Source organism: Mesocricetus auratus, unplaced genomic scaffold, assembly GCF_017639785.1.
Source record: "Mesocricetus auratus isolate SY011 unplaced genomic scaffold, BCM_Maur_2.0 Super-Scaffold_100027, whole genome shotgun sequence".
NCBI classification, from domain to species: domain Eukaryota; kingdom Metazoa; phylum Chordata; class Mammalia; order Rodentia; family Cricetidae; genus Mesocricetus; species Mesocricetus auratus.
Genome location: NW_024429208.1, coordinates 4,474,806 through 4,490,872, shown reverse-complemented (window position 1 = coordinate 4,490,872; position 16,067 = coordinate 4,474,806). Strand labels below are relative to the sequence as shown.

At 58.1% G+C, this 16,067-nt stretch overlaps 1 protein-coding gene across 3 annotated transcripts in view; it reads right to left on the bottom strand.

Moving 5' to 3' along the window:
- Scube3 (signal peptide, CUB domain and EGF like domain containing 3) overlaps positions 1–16,067 on the bottom strand; it is a 31,720-nt gene that overhangs the window by 8,096 nt on the left and 7,557 nt on the right. Inside the window, exons 2-17 of one of the 3 annotated variants that reach the window (XM_040732283.1) lie at positions 13,750–13,872; positions 13,013–13,138; positions 10,820–10,954; positions 9,872–9,997; positions 9,522–9,638; positions 7,262–7,309; positions 5,468–5,584; positions 3,851–3,973; positions 3,348–3,464; positions 2,480–2,605; positions 2,105–2,221; positions 1,868–1,972; positions 1,431–1,547; positions 993–1,148; positions 583–798; positions 77–238 (exon numbers count right to left, since the gene is read on the bottom strand). In XM_040732283.1, coding sequence (XP_040588217.1) covers positions 77–238; positions 583–798; positions 993–1,148; positions 1,431–1,547; positions 1,868–1,972; positions 2,105–2,221; positions 2,480–2,605; positions 3,348–3,464; positions 3,851–3,973; positions 5,468–5,584; positions 7,262–7,309; positions 9,522–9,638; positions 9,872–9,997; positions 10,820–10,954; positions 13,013–13,138; positions 13,750–13,872 — 2,031 coding nt within the window. The remainder of the gene's footprint in view (positions 1–76; positions 239–582; positions 799–992; positions 1,149–1,430; positions 1,548–1,867; positions 1,973–2,104; positions 2,222–2,479; positions 2,606–3,347; positions 3,465–3,850; positions 3,974–5,467; positions 5,585–7,261; positions 7,310–9,521; positions 9,639–9,871; positions 9,998–10,819; positions 10,955–13,012; positions 13,139–13,749; positions 13,873–16,067) is intronic. The other 2 variants (XM_040732285.1, XM_040732284.1) reach the window with 2 other exon arrangements.

Below are 16,067 nucleotides of genomic sequence, written 5' to 3'. Positions count from 1 at the left end.
GCCCTTTGGAAAATCCCATGCCCGAGGCCGTCCCAGCGCCCACCCTAGCCCGGTCTGTTATTTGTTCCCCTGGCACCTGCACACGTGGTGACGTTGGTGGCTCCAAGAGGCCCATGGGCATCACTCCCAGGGCAAAGGTCGCAGGAGAGCTGCCCTTCCCTCTCTTGGAAGGTGCCCGCTGGGCATGGTACACACTGCTCCGTCTGGCCGTGGTAATACGTTCCCTGCGGGCAGCTGACTGAGGGAGAGTCGGCCGTGCTAGCCAACCCCCATCTCCCACCCAGACCTAAGACTCCCCTTCCCACTCTCCCAGATGGGGGGGAAATCTGTGAGGGCGCCAACAGAACCCTGCTTAGAGAGGCAGGGAGGTCAAATCTGTGTGCAGGAGGGCCGCTGGGCCTGCCTGACATCCTAGATTTCAGCCTGGGACGAGGGAAGGGAGGACAGCAGTCAGGCAGGAGGGCCTTCGCTGCCTCACAGTCTGAGAACTGCACCTGAGACAGAGCCCTGCTCTGCTCTGAGCCAGGGCCTATCGGGGCTCTCCCTCCCCGACACCCTTGATTTCCCAGCAAGCTCTCTTACCACACTTGGTGCCTGCCCGGTGCTGCCCGGGCCTGCAGATCTCCGCCAGCTCTGCTCGGTCCCCGGCTACCTGGCCTGGCTTGTGGGCTAGCTCATAGTCAAGGCCTGCCAGGCGCAGCAGGAATCGGTCCTGGTTAATGGACTTTCTGAGCATCTTCAGGGAGCCTTTCAGTCTCCTCTCCATCCTCTGTCGGAGGCAGGGCAGCCCGCAGCCAGCTGGTGATGGACGGTCGTATGGGTCAGAAGGGGCAGAGAGAGGGGTCAGGGCAGGAAGCAGGGGAGCGATGGCGGGGGGGGGGGGTGGCGGGGAGAGGCAGCCCAGGAGCCTGCTGCTGCCGGTACACAGGCCGCCCCCCCTCCAGCTGTGTGCCTCCTCCTTGGCCTCCACCCAACAGTGTCCGTATGCCCACCTGTCGTTTCTTCTGCTCGGACCTCGGCCTCTAATTCCAGGGTGAGCCGGGTAACCTCCTTGCCAGGGGTCCGGGCCCGTCGGCCCTTGCCCTTCCGAGAAGAGTCACACTTAAGGTGGATGAAGGTGACTTGGCAGTCAGAGCAAGGGGTACCACCTAGAAACAGAGGCCCTGTCAACTTCAAACTCGGGGACTCCCCTCCTGGCTCTCATTTCTGTGTCCGGCCCAGGCAGCCCTGAGCTCATCGCTGCCTGCAGCCCTCTCCTTGTCTGCTTTACCCGGTGGAAGGGAACAATGCTGGCCTTCTTGGACCTTAGTCTACAACAGCCCCCCCTTTTCTGTCCAGAGCTCAGGGTACAGGGGACTGGCTGGACAGGACAGACAGCGGGGCTGAGGGCGGGGAGAGTTTGGCGGAACCCTCTGGAGTGAACCCCAGACCTGGCCCCGGGATCCTGCTGGCTTCCTCCGCTTTGCCTCTGTTTCGCAGGTGCAGACGACATTTGGCGTCCTTGATCTTGAAGGAGGCCCGCTGCTTCACTGACAGCACTGCAGCCTCTGGAGGGGTGAGAGAAGCTCACTCAGCGCAGCTGGGGTGTGGGGTGAGGCTGCTGGGGTGGGGGTGAAGCAGCTGGGGGTGGGGCAAGGCAGCTGGGGGTGGGGCGAGGCAGCTGGGGTGGGGGCGAGGCAGCTGGGGGAGGCAGCTGGGGAAGGCGGCTGAAAGCTGGGCAGTGAGTGTCATCTGGAGAGCAGGATGTGGAAGCCACGGTATCAGACAGCAGGGCCAAGGCGGAGAGTCACAAAGTGACACATGGGGTCCAGCAAGAGTGAGAACTGCGGCGTTTAGGGAGGAGAGGAGCCTCTGGGCAGGTGCTCACCGTGGCAATAGTTGGAGGCGGTGCTGTTTCCAGGGTGGGTGCCTCGGGCTGGAGCACCTTTGGGGCTAGGGGTGCCACAGCTCACGGTGAAGCCGTTCTCGGACTCTGAGAGAAGGGGCCTGTCACGGCTCTGACCTGCCTCCCGACCCCCAATAGTTGGAGGGATCCCCGGGGGACAGAGGAGCTGCTGGACAGCCAACTTCTCCCCCAAGCTCTCTGCCCCTTCTCCCCACATACCTGGTGAAAACCGGGCCCGGGAGGGGCAGGTGAGGGCACAAGTGTCCTTCTTGCCAGACCGGTTGCAGCTAAGCATGGCTTTGGAGGCCCCAGCGTTGCTCTGACATTTCACTGGCTCTAGGAAGGGGACCAAGGCCTGAGGATATGGAGCATGCCTCGGCCTCCTTCTCCCTCACACGGCTGAGAAAAAGAGACTTCCTGTGTGCAGAACTACAGATGCGCCCCAAGGAGACCGGGCACACCTTAGCCAGAAACGGCTTGCCCAACCCAGCTGGCTACGTCCCCCACCCTGCTACCCGGCACACCTTCCCACCAGACTCCAGCCTTCCCCTGAAACCGCATGGCCAGGTCCCGCCAGCAGAGGGCAGCACACACCTGTGCAATCCTTTCCGTTCCAGTGAAGGCGGCCCTGGCCCGCTGGGCAGGTACACTGATAGCTGCCGGGAGTGTTGACGCAGCCAAAGCGGCAACCGCCCTTGTTGATGCTGCACTCGTCCACATCTGTGGGAGGATGGGAACAGGCTAGAGTGGCGGGGTAGCAGGAGCCCGGGACTGGGCTGCGAGGCGGGAGCTTCGTTAAGTGTCAGACACCGAGTTATACAAGGTGAGGGAGCACCTCAGAGAGATCTGCTGTGTTTCTACAGACCTGTCAGCTGGGGAGACCCTGGTAAATATTCTCACAACGATATTTAAGGGTTCTGTGACCTGTGGAGAGCTCAACCCGCCCCCCCCCACCCTCTCCATCCGCAGTCAAAGACACTTTGGGCATGTGCCAACTTGACCAGCATCATTTCAAAGCCTTCCTCCATTCTTACCCTGGCACTGGGCTACAGACTGAGGGTGGGTGTCTAGGGATAGTGATGGGGTGGAGGTAGAACCTAGGAGGTCTCAGAGTCTGGGCACGATGGTGTGCCGCCCGCAGTCTCAACGCTTGGGAAGTGACGGCAGGAGGATCAGGAGTTCAGGGTCGCTCTGGCTACACAGCGTGTTGCAGGCCAGCCTAGGGTTCATGAGACCCTTAAATAAGCAAACCCCTCGCTGGCAGGGTGCTGTCCCTGGTGCACTGTCTGCCAGCTGGCCTTGGGAAGCGGCCTTCTTTTTATCATGCTGGATGCAGACATGACGGGGGCGCCCAGGGATTTGTTTCTTATTACCGCCAGTCGGCGCAGGGACACCAGACAGGGTGGAGAGGCGAGGGACTGGAGTGGCTGGGAAACAGGGCGATAGGAACTTGCTGACTCACCCCCACAGTGAGTGACACCATACAGCAGGTAGCCACGGTGACAGAGACACTGGAAACTTCCTGGAGTGTTGATGCACATGTGGTCACAGGTTCGGTCAAAAGAGCACTCATCTATGTCTGGAAGAGCGAGGGTTTGAGCCACTGAGTGTGTCTCGGGGCACCTGAAAGGGACCCTGGACTGCCTCCCGATCTGTGCCTGCCCTCTGCCTGGAGTTTCTGTCAGGGTCCGGGACCTGTGGGTCATGACCTAGCAGCTGTAGCAGGTCACATCTGGAAGGATCTGGAAGGATCTGGGTTGTGGTGAAAACTCTCCCCCCTCGCCAAGCCGTGTGCCTTAGCATGAAGCTGGTCTTGGAGAAGGAAGGAGGACCATTGGCTGCCTACAGCTAACACCGCCCCTACCGATGCTCCCGGCTCCAGGGGGTTGCTTAGACTCTGGCACCCCCGAAGCTGCCACACCCAAGAGCCCCTCCGGCACCGGCAGGTCCCCGAAGCCTGCTTACCCTGGCAGCTCCTTTCATTGATGAGAAGCTTGTAACCCTTCTTACAGCTGCACTCAAAGCTGCCCACTGTGTTGCGGCAGATGTGGTCACACCCCCCATTGTTTGAGTGGCACTCGTCTATGTCTGGGGAGCAGACATAATAGAATGAGGGACGATATGGAAGGCTAGGAGCAAAAAGGAAGCAAGATCTTTTCCTCGAAGAGACAAGGATAACCAAGGAGGGCCCTGGCCTGTCCCTTTTAACTCGGCTTTCACCCTCTGTCCCCATGTCTTCCCTGTTCAGGACATCTGGCCCTTACAGCACCTTCTCTTTTGAGCTGAGTCCAGGAAACACCTAGGCCAGTAGCTAACAACCGTCTGGAGTTAGGGTGACAGGAGGCCACTTGAACTCCAGGCTGGTCTACATCCCTTATCCCGCTGGTAGCCATTCCCACGACTGTAGATAGGGCTCTCCATTCAAATCCCCGACTCCTGTCGCAAAGTTTGGGTCAGGAATGCTAAACTGGGCCCTGGCTATATGGAGAGCCTGAAGGGACTTGCCGGGAAGGGGCGGCCTTCAGGAAGAATTGGAGGTGGAAAGGGCTTCCGAGAGAGAGGCTGAGATGCTGAGTGGGACCAGGCTGGGGACTGGCCTGGAGTGGCCTGGAGAGACTCGGAGCCCGGCAGCTTTGGGTACCAGAGGGAAAGGGGCGTGAGCAGCCTCCTCCCTGAGGTCAAGTTCCCCTAGCTGGTGGCAGACAGGACCCAGGCTACTCACCACAGAGGGGAGGGGGCAGGGCCTTCACTGGGCCTGGCCACCTGTCAACAGTCCTTCCCAGCAGGAAACCTCTCTACAGCCGCTGGCTGACCTGCTGCCCCAGCCTGCCCCCGCCCCCGCCCCCCCCCCCAGCAGCTGCTGGGCCAAAAGACACAAAGAAGGAGCCAGGCGCTACCTCCCAGTGCCCACTTCTCATGACCAGGGGCACGCAGACACGAGGAGCCATCATTTTCAAAATGGCTACCCTCCCCTCTGCTCCCTCCTGGTCCACAAACCCCAGCTAACCGGAAGGAGGGGAAGCAGAGTGGCCGGTGTGGGAACTGAAACCACAATGGCATCTGTCTAACTGGCACACAGTCCGTCTGTCCCCACAGCACGAGCAAGGCGCACTGCAGGGAGCTGGGCACAGCACCCTGCAGTGGGCAGCCCGGGGGGGGGGGCACCGCCCTGGGGAGGCAGAGCTCTCCTCTTGGAGCCCCTAACTCTCCCTCGTACGCCTTTTCTAAGAGAGGTCTCATTCCAGAGCCACTGGGAAGACCTGAGGAATGCAGGTTCAAAAAGTTCAAAAACACCCATGACCTGGGACACACAGTCAGCTCAGATACCCCGCCAGCTCGGGGGTGGCAACGTTCATTCAGGGCTAGGACCCTCCTCCCCGTGCAGGGACAGGGGCGGGAGCAGGAACAAGGGAGCCTAGGCCCGGGAGGCAGACTTTGGTGCCCTTTGAGCTGAGATGGGGGCGGCAGACAGGCGACACCCCTCAGCTTCCGCCGCCACCGCCGCCGTGGGTTCTCTGTAAGGGAGTTGGGGGGTGTGGGGCCCACTCTCTTCTCTGTCCCCACCCCACCCTCCGGTCTCACCTTTGCAGGTTTTTCTGTCTGGCTGTAGCATGAAACCCACAGGGCAGCTGCAGTGGACACCGGTGGCCGCGTCGTGGCATTTACTGTCGCAGCCTCCGTTGTTGACGGCGCAGGTCTCTGTCGGGGGAGGGTGTGGGTAGTGATGGGGTCACTGGCCTAGGGAGCGGGGCCTGTGGGAAGGCCTCAGCCACCTCGCTGGAGTTCAGCGGGGGCACCAGGCAGAAGCCCCAGGCTCCAGCCTCCCCTTCCTCCCGAGGCCCAGCCCCTGGCGAGTGCAGCCAAGCGCCCCCGCATCCCTGCCCCCTACTTGATTGAAACAAGGTGTGGACAGCAGCGAGGCAGGTACAAGCCGGAGCTGTCAGGCAGGAATGTGCTGAGGGGAGTGGGGGGCGGGAAGCAGGAGAGATGAAAGCAATGGGAGGGTCCTGCCTGCTGGGGAACAGAGGGGACAGACCAGTTTCTTCCTGTCTTGGGGGTGGAGGGGTTCGTGGTGGACAGTCTCCTAATAGGTTTGGTGGGGAAGAGTGTCTCAAGACTCCGAGGGTGGCGGCCCATGGATTCATCCCCCTCCCTGACACTGCAGGCCTGACTCCCTGCCTCAGAGGAGATAGCCAAGCTGGGACATCCACCTTTAACTTCTCCCCAAAGCCTCACTGGAAACAAGCTGGCTGGCTGCCTCTTTTATTTTGCTGGCGAGCTAATGTGCAAGGCGGGGCTGGAGAGGAAGACTCCAGGGAGAAAGTTCAGAGCCTGGTTGGGCTAAGTTTCCCTTGTGAGTTGTGAGTCCGCTGCGAGGCCAGAGCAGGAAGGAGGAAGCAGATTCAAACAGCTGTTTTGGAGAGTGGGTCCAAGGGAAAGCCGTCAGCCCCAGGAGCGCAAGACCCTGACGTGGGGACCTGGAGTGACCTGTCACCCTTGTCACCAACGAGGGCAGTGTGCAGAGCTTCCAAAAGGAGTCTAAGTGCGCTCTCCTCTCTTGTGGTCTCCATGAGGTTCCCCAGACCATGAGGAGCTCAAGTCCAGTCTCCCCCAGAAGTGGTCTAAGTATGGAAAGAAGGCCACCAAAACCTGACAAGACCCTGTGTGTGTGTACATCCTCTGGAGGACCCAGGATGGGCACGGAACTGACGGGGTGCCTACGCCAGGCTGCACCAGGAAGCTGGACAGAGTTGCCCACCTCTGCTGGACAGTTGCTCAGGCAGGAGGGTGGCAGGAGGCCATGACTTGCCCTGCCCTTTGTGCAAAGCACTGACCACATGCCACATGCTGTTCTGGTCATGTGGGCTGAGGGTCAGAGAAGATGGGGCTCATGCGAGACTGGCCAGGAAGAACATGGGAGAACCAGGGTCCACACTCAGGTCTGCTGAGCCCGACATCAGGCAGAGATGAGCCCGTGATGTACCAGCAGTAAGAACCCTAGGAGGATATCCCACAGAGGGGATGGCATCCAACTCTGATGTGCCTTATCTCCGGGTATATAGTGGAAATGATGGGCAGGACGGCACTGGCTGAGACCTTAGACGCGGCGACAGGGGTTGCTGGTGGCTGGGAAGGGATGGGGTGTTAGAAGGTGGCACAGGGAGAGGAAGCAGAGAGGAAGGAGAGGAACCAGGAAGATGATGGGCATAAAGGTCCCCAGGCCAGCGCTTAGGGACTCAGGTTCCCTGCCACCTGATGGGCCTGGTGCCCACACTGCCGGGGGAGCCCTGCGGGGCATGCGGTTAGTGGGAACCCCAGCAGGTTAGCCCTTCCCTAGCAAGCCGGTGAGTGCGAGCGCAGAGCAGACATAGTTACCATTGGAAACGGCCTGAGTGGGCATGTGTTGCTCTAAGCGCCTTTCCCCTGTTTGACATCGTAAAAAAGCTGTTTAGATCTGGAGCCGGTGCTGCTGCAGCCCACTGGGCCCCGGGGCCCACCCCACGCCCTCCACCCTGAAGGTCCAAACCACTAGCCCCATTTGGTGATCCCTGGGACCCCAGATTAGCCTCCTTCCTCACCCTTTGTCCTACCCGGTACCCCCAAAGAAGTGAGGTCCCCATCAGAGTCTCAAGGAGAGCAGCTGTGGGTCCAGCCCCACACAGCATGTCCCAGGCTAAGCTGGCATGAGATACCAATGTCTTGCGCTCAGCCACCTCCCAAGTCCCTGTTTTAACTAGACTGCACTCCCAGTCTCCCGACTCCGAGTGTCCTGGTAACACCTGCCAAGGCAAGTAAGCTCATCCCCCTTAGAGCAGGAGGGGGAGGGGAGGGGGAAGGAAAGGCCACACTTGCTCTGTCCTGCCTCTTCCCCATGGGGCCCCCGTCTCTTCTCCCTAGGGACCACATGCAGCTTCTTCTGGAAGAATCTGGGGATGTGTGGGTGTGTCCAAAGAGTGGTGAGAGGTTTGTCAAGCGGGCGAATTGGCCCTATCAGGAGTGTACGAAAGGAGCTGGGACAACCCAGCCAGAGAAGGCGACAGGAAGACCTGAACCTGTTGCAGGGTCTTTGAAGAGTTAGAGAGAGCACAGCAGGCAGGAGAGCTTTCCCTTACGGCAGCACCCTGCATCCACGCGGATCTGGAGCAGGTGCTGGGAACCCTGGGGGAGACCATCTGTTCCCCTGGCCTGTGGCTGAAGTGAATGGGACAGGGGGCAAGGGACCGAGCGGTCCCTAACCTGAATCTGCCTTGGACACACAGGGCTTCACAGATCCCCTGTGTTCACCTTTCCTTTCCCGGCCGGCCTGCTGTGGCCCACCCGTCTCCATGAATGTCCCTGCCTACAGAGTCGTTATGCCTGTCTCTGCCTGGCTGGAGACCCTGCCTCACCTCAGCCAAAGTCCTCCCTTCCATCTCCCACTTCTCTAAGGGGATAGATACCTTGTCCAGTCATCTCACCACTGAAGAAATAGCAACACAGGGAAATCAAAAGGTAACGGTAAGGAATTAGCACATTTGGGGTACCTGGAGACCTGGGTCAGGCCTAGGAATTCAGGAGAAGGGTTTCAGGCAGGGGGGGATGGGAAGGCCGCAGCAGCTGAGGGGTGTGGGCAGCCACGGGCACAGTGGAGATCCAGTACCACCGGATGCTCAGTGGGAGATGGGCCTGGGGGCTTCAGGTGAAGGGCGGGAAGGGAACTTGCAGGGGTAAAGAGGAAGCAAGCCTGGAGCCACCCTACTGCCAGCCCACCGCTAACTGCTCTCAGGACAAGCAATATGGCAGTATGTCCTGGCCTGTTCGGCAGTGGGGACACTGAACTGTGGCATTCCCCACCTCACCACACTGGTCAACCAGGGCCAGGGTCAACTGCTCAGCTGACTGGCCCAGAGTTCCTCAAGTCATCCCTACAGTCTCGTGGACCATCATCCCTACAGTCTTGTAAATCATCATCCCTATAGTCTTGTGGACCATCATCCCTACAGTCTTGTGGGCATCCCTACAGTCTTGTGGGCATCCCTACAGTCTCGTGGACCATCATCCCTACAGTCTCGTGGACCATCATCCCTACAGTCTCGTGGACATCCCTACAGTCTCATGGACCATCATCCCTACAGTCTTGTGGACCATCATCCCTACAGTCTTGTGGACCATCATCCCTACAGTCTCGTGAACATCCCTACAGTCTCGTGGACATCCCTACAGTCTTGTGGACCATCATCCCTACAGTCTCGTGGACATCCCTACAGTCTTGTGGACATCCCTACAGTCTCGTGGACCATCATCCCTACAGTCTTGTGGACATCCCTACAGTCTTGTAAATCATCATCCCTACAGTCTTGTGGACCATCATCCCTACAGTCTCGTGGACAATCACTTCTGCTAATGGCTCCTGGTTTGACCAAGCTTCAACCTGGGAGGAAGGGGTGGGTGAGACTCCTAGGGAGGGGGATGGGCAAGTAGTATGTCTTTTAGTGTCCCAGAGCCATCCCTCACCAGACCTGCCATCATAGGGGGTCTTCACTCATCAGTTACCATATCTAGCACCTAGAGCCCTGAGTCTCCCCTCCCCTGCAGCTCCCCGCCCCTGCCCCCACCCCATCACAAGTGGCGTGAGCTGTCCCCCAGCTGCACCCACCGATGCACGTCTTCCCGTCAGAGTGGAGCACAAACTTGACGTGGCAGCCGCACCGGGGGCCCTGCTCTGTGTCATCGCATGTGTGCTGGCAGCCGCCGTTACCATAGTTGCAGGTCACTGCAGAGAGAGAGGGAGAGAGAGGGAGAGAGAGGGAGAGAGAGAGAGAGAGAGAGAGGAGACCTATTAGCCCGCTTTCCCCCTGTGCTGCAGGTCAGCAGGGTTGGAAAGCTACCCTTTTCTCACCCTGTTCCTCCACCCCGCGCCCTCCGCCCCCGAGTCCCTGCCCCTGGGCTCCTGTCCCCCACCCCCCCACCCCCCCAACCCCCCACCCCCGCCCTCATATGTCTCACGTTTACAGTCCCGTTGGTTCTTGGTGAGCTCAAAGCCAGGGCGGCATTCACAGGCAATGCCCCCCTTGGGCGTCTCCCGGCAAATGTGGGCGCAGCCATGGTTCTTGTTCATGCAATTCATTCCTTCTAAAAAGGGAAGAGAGGGTGGTGCTCCATCTGTACCTGGAGGACTCAGATGGGGCGGGACCAGTTGGGGCTAAGGAGACTATGAGGGTCAAGCGAAATCCGGAGGTGCTCTAGATTTAGGAAGGACCCAGAAAAATCTAAACCAGGACCTCTTTGCTCAAAGAGCTTACACTGAGACTAGAAATCTGGAGATAAATAGCAATCAGACTGATAAAGTGGGAAATAATTACCATTGCCACCTTTTTTTTTTAATTGGAGACAGGGTTTCTCTGTGTAGCTCTGGCTGTCCTGGAACTCAGTCTGTAGACCAGGCTGGCCTTGAACTCAGAGAGATCCGCCTGCCTCTGCCTCCTGAGCACTAGGATTAAAGGCGTGCACCACCATGCCCGGCTATGCCACACTTTTATTAAGTTCCTACTGCAGGTAGGGCAGCACGTTAGGCATTGTGACATAAAGGCAGACTAGACATAGCTATTGCCCTCAGGGTATCATTTCCAGTGAAGGAAAGAACATGCTTCTGTCTAACAACCTTCCCAACCCAGGCCGTGGAAGGGGATGTTGGGGAGGCTGTCCCTGAGAAGTGGCAGCTTACAGGCAAATGCTCAGCACAGGAATGAGCACCACAGAGAACACCTCAAAGCAGCCTCAGTTCCATGTCAGCCTGAGCCCGCATTTAGCCCACAGATTTCTCTCCGATACACTGTCTATGCACAGAGCCCATAGGCCGTGACTCAGTTAAGACCGAGAGGGATCTAGAGAGTGAGACTCGGAATGTTGAGGGGAAGCAGGGAGGGTCGCTGGGGCCTCCCGGGCAGGGCTGACCTTCGGGCCGCTGGATACAGGTGTGCTGGTTGTCGCTGAGGAAGAAGCCCTCTCGGCAGTGGCATTCATAACTCCCCATCATGTTAACACAGCTCTGCTGACAGCCGCCGTTGCCTTCCGCACACTCGTCCACATCTGTTCGAGACAGGTGATTGGCGGGGCTATGGTACCAGCACCGAAGACTGAGACGCGTAAGAACTCAATGCATGAGCCGGGCGGTGGTGGCGCACGCCTTTAATCCCAGCACTCGGGAGGCAGAGGCAGGCGGATCTCTGTGAGTTCGAGGCCGGGCTGGACCGACAGCCTCCAAAACAATACAGAGAAACCCTGTCTCGTAAAAACCAAAAGAAAAAAAAAAAAAACCCAATGCATACACAAGAGCCATCCTTAGCAAGACACGAAGGGGAGAGCTCAGGCAGGGCGAGTGAGGAGCATCCCAACCTGGCCAGCCTCGGTGAGGACTGGACCCCTCACCCACTCCAGGGAGCCCGGGTTTGACCCCGCTCAAGCCTAGAAAGATATAGCTCGTGAGCCCTGACCGCTCTTCTGAGGACCTGAGTTCTATTCCCAGTGTGCACATGCGGCTAACTGCCTGGAACTCAGGTTCTCAGGAAACCAGCGTCCTCTCCTGGCCTCCACGGGTACCTCAGGCATGTGGTACACAGAACATACATGCTTATACACACAAAATCTCAGCAAATAAATGAAAACCCTGGGCCTGAGCACAGAGGGCAGGAGAGAAGCCCGAGTGACAGGAACATCGGTGAAGACGAGGATGGAGCCTAGCCGCACTGGCCAGCCAGCGGCGGCGGAGCACCAGGAGCGGCGGCTAGCTGTGGTGAGCAGCCAGGAAATCGGGGAACCTGGAAACAGCGCCATCCTCAGACAGCAGTACAGCTGTGGTGATAGAGATGGCGGGGATGGCAGCTGAGTCACAAGTCCTCAGGAGGCCAGGGCCACTTCCGTGGACAGGCCACAACCTCCGCCTTCCCCCCTCCCCCAGGCCCGGGCTCATTGCCATGGTCCCTAGTTTTTCTCCTATTTTGGTTTAACAAAACAAAGTCTGGCAGAGTGGTATGGAAGGGTGGGGGAGGGTGGCCAGGCCACACCCGGGGTGGTAGAGGAGGAACAATAGGGTGCCCCCAAGTCACCACCCCTGGGGTCAAGCTCACCCCGAGAGCTCACTTCAGTGACTCCATCTCTACGCTCTCTCTACTGCCTTCCCATCCTCTACTGAGGCCCACAACATGGCGTTTTCTCAGGGGTTCCCTAAGAGGTGAGGGATGGTTGAGGCCTTCAATCCTTACACAGACTTTTGTAACTCTGGCCCCCTCGGGACCTACTCCCTCTCTCGTCTCTATGGTTAGTTCTTGGTGACAACTGGGGTTGGAAAGACCCAACTCAAATCTTGTTGTACACTTCCGATTTTCTACTAAGGGGGAAACTTGGCCTGAGTAACTCTCAGAAAGTGACAGGCTGACGCTGAGTTTAGTGGCCCAGGGATCCCGTCTGTGACAGAGCTCCTGGGACAAGGGACATCAGGCAGAACTGGAGATAGGATGGGTGGGGACAAAACTAGCCCTAAGGGGCAGCCTCCGGGAAGGGCACTGATGCCCTGTAGGGGTGAGGAGTCTAAGGGGCAGCCTCCGGGAAGGGCACTGATGCCCTGTAGGGGTGAGGAGTCTAAGGGGCAGCCTCCGGGAAGGGCACTGATGCCCTGTAGGGGTGAGGAGTCTAAGGGGCAGCCTCCGGGAAGGGCACTGATGCACTGTAGGGGTGAGGAGTCTAAGGGGCAGCCTCCGGGAAGGGCACTGATGCCCTGTAGGGGTGAAGAGTCTAAGGGGCAGCCTCCGGGAAGGGCACTGATGCCCTGTAGGGGTGAGGAGTCTAAGGGGCAGCCTCCGGGAAGGGCACTGATGCCCTGTAGGGGTGAGGAGTCTAAGGGGCAGCCTCCGGGAAGGGCACTGATGCACTGTAGGGGTGAGGAGTCTAAGGCTCCCAGAGGCTAGTTGACTCGCTCAAGGCCCCACGGGTCCTACGCGGGCAGAGCTAAGCCCACCGCTGTCACCCTCAGGGGAGGCGGCCACGCTCCCGTGAAAGAATTCAGTCCTTTTGACCACTTTTCCCTCATCACCTCACAAAGGCTGGAACAACTCCTTCCCACCGAATGCCCGCCAAGCCTCCCTCGCTCACCCAGACAGTTGTGGCCATCATGTGCCAGGTGGAATCCGTCATAGCAGGTGCATCGGTAATTACCAGGGATGTTAACACAGTCGTGAACACAGCCTGCGTTGTCCTCCCGTTCACATTCGTCCACGTCTGTGCCCAGAGAGAGAGAGAGAGAGAGAGAGAGAGAGAGAGAGAGAGAGAGAGAGAGAGAGAGAGAGAGACTGGAGGGTGCTGAAGATCACATATGAGCAGCCGCGATATTTTATGTAGTGAACTTGGACCTTTTTTTAAATTTTGGTATTGCTGGGGGGGTCATCCTTGAACCAACACCTCCCAGACCCTAGGGGGCAACTGCGGTTCTCGGTCCATTATGCTAACAGGAAGCGGCATGCACCTTGCCCACCGACGCTGCTGCAGGGGTACTCGGGGTCACACACTGAGAACAATACTCCTAGGCTGCTTTGCAGGGTTTTAACTATAGCAGAAGATACGCTTGTGGTTCCCCTCCTTGAGCATGACAGGAAGGGAACAAGCACGCAGAGGTCCCTGCTTCAGGGATCTTGTGTGTAGTTTCGTGATGAGGCGTGCCCGCTCGAGGCAGCTCTGAGGCGATGACCAGCACTCTGGTTGGTCGGGGCAACGCTTTGTTTGGTGCCAACCAGAACAGGGCTCTCAGATATGTCTGCCCTCCTCGGCTTGTAGAGGCTGCAGGCCTCCGGGAACTGTGGAGCAGGCCCTTCGGCAGCGCCTCCAAATCTCACCTTTACAGTGTTTGCCATCCCCAGTGTAGCCGGACTTGCAGATGCACTTGTATGACCGTGGCGTGTTCTGGCAGATGGCATCGATGTGGCAGTGGTCAGTCCCTTCCACGCACTCATCCACATCTGGCAGGGGAGGACATGTGACACCCTCAGCTGGTGCCTCTCAAGTAAGTCAAAGTCCCTCTTCACGACAGAGTCAGTGCACCCCGAGGTCCCTCATGCTCCTCCGGACATTCCAGGGACCCAGAACGAACCCTCCCTGCCTGGAAGACACTCAAACCCCAACGATAGCTCGACTGCTCTATGAAACACTCTTCAGTCTGAATAGCACACGTGACGGTTAGACATAGTCAGTCCAGCGAGAGAGCGACAGGCATGGAGTCACTGGCCTCCTTAAAGCTGGCCATGTCCAGTGGTCAATGATGATAAGGGTTTTGTTGTTTTCTTTTTTAGACAGGGACACATATAGTCCAGGCTGGCCTAGAACTCATTGCATAGCTAGGGTGACCTTCAATATCTGATCCTCCTGCTTCCGTCTCTCTCAAATGCCGGGGTTACAGACATGTGTCAACCGGCCTGGCTGGTCACTAGCAATTAAGGAAGAGAAGGAGATGGGATGTGTGGGTCCTCATGGGCCTCGCAGTCCACTCAGGAACGACCCTGTCATACCTGGTCCAGCGGTGCACGCCTGTGACCCAGCTGTGCACACCTGTGATCTTGGAAACACTGCCTCAAAAACCCAGACAAGAGATCAAGCCCGCTCCTGCTTGTTCACCAAGGCACCAAGAAGCTTTAGAGGAACAGAGTTCCATCCTGGGAGATCTTCCGTGGCCCCTCGGCTACCAACAGAAGGACCGGACGCTGGCGGGTGCCGGCCTGGCAATCTAAAGCTTGCTAAGCGCAGTCCTCTGCGCTCTCTCGATGACCAGACAGTGCCCCTGCCCCCCAGTTCTGGATCTGTTTGCTCTAAAGCTAAGTGCTCCCTCTAACAGGTGTGACAGACAGAGCTACTCTAGAGGAAGAGGCTCCTCCAGAGTGGCAAACATGGGGGTGATTAAGAAAGTACCTCCCACCGGTGGTGGTGGAGCAAGCCTTTGATCCCAGCACTCAGGAGACAGAGGCAGGCAGATCTCTGTGAGTTCAAGGCCAGCTTGGTCTACATAGTAAGTTCTAGGACAGTTAGGGCTTTACAGAGAAACCCTGTCTCGAAAAAAAATTAAATAAATAAAAGAACCTTGGGAAGTTGGGGACAACATTATGGCGCCCAAAAGCTGAAGTGATGCAGAGGAGGAGGGTCTCATTCAGTGGGAAAGGGGCTTTCTGTGACAGTCATGCATTCAGAACCACACAGGTGATTTAGCCCAGCCAGGACAGACAAGTGACAGGAAGCAGGAACACGTAGGTGCTGTGAGGCTAGGGATGAGGAGGTCCACACAGAGCCAACTCCCATGAAAAAAAATGCCCAAGGCCCTAAGACTACAGTCAACAAGTCTGGCTGGGGCCTGGAAGCTGGTATTTTTCTAAAGTTCCCAGCTGATTCTATTGGACAGCTAGGGTCGAAAGCTTTGTCCTAGTCTGAGGAGGAAGAGGCCGCGTCCACCTGGGAGCTAGAAAAAGGTATACAACGTTTATGAAGGTATATGAACAGAAGTCTGCCAGTAACAGAGTGGAGACCTGGGAGCCAGGCAGGTGTGACCCCCGACCCCGGGGCCCGGTTCCAACATGATACTGGTTGTCAGGCCTGGCGGCTGACGCAATGAAAACAGCCGTGTACTTTTGACTCAGCAGTGGGCACTGGGCACCAGCCGTTTCTGTAGATTGCCAATGCTCAGAAGCCTGAGCTAGAAGCCATCGTGTGTCCTCTGTTCTGATGCTTCCAGAAGCACTGGGGGCGGGGCTGCGAACCGAACCGGGAACAGCTCACACCCTGCCTCAGGTCTTCTGGCTCTGTTCAGCTCCTCTGTGTGACCGGACAGTTCTGAGTGTCGGGGCTGTCTGCACTCACTGCCTACCTCGCCCGAGCGCAGCAGTCACCTGCCTGCCAGCCAGCCAGTCCCCATGGAGTGAAAGGATGGAGGGAGAGGCATGGAAACCCCTTCATAAGGCAAGACGGGGACCCTGTGGCTGGCGAGGGGCTGCTGGAGAACTAGTCTGTCCAACTGATTAAATGCAAGAACTGTCCCGTTGAAGGAAGGTCACCAACAGTGGAGACAATCCCTGGTGAAGACCCGGCTCTACCATCCTCTGGGGAAACTTTCATGAGTTTCCCTTTCAAAGACAAAGCTCTGTAGCACAGGCTAACCTCCAACTCATAACGC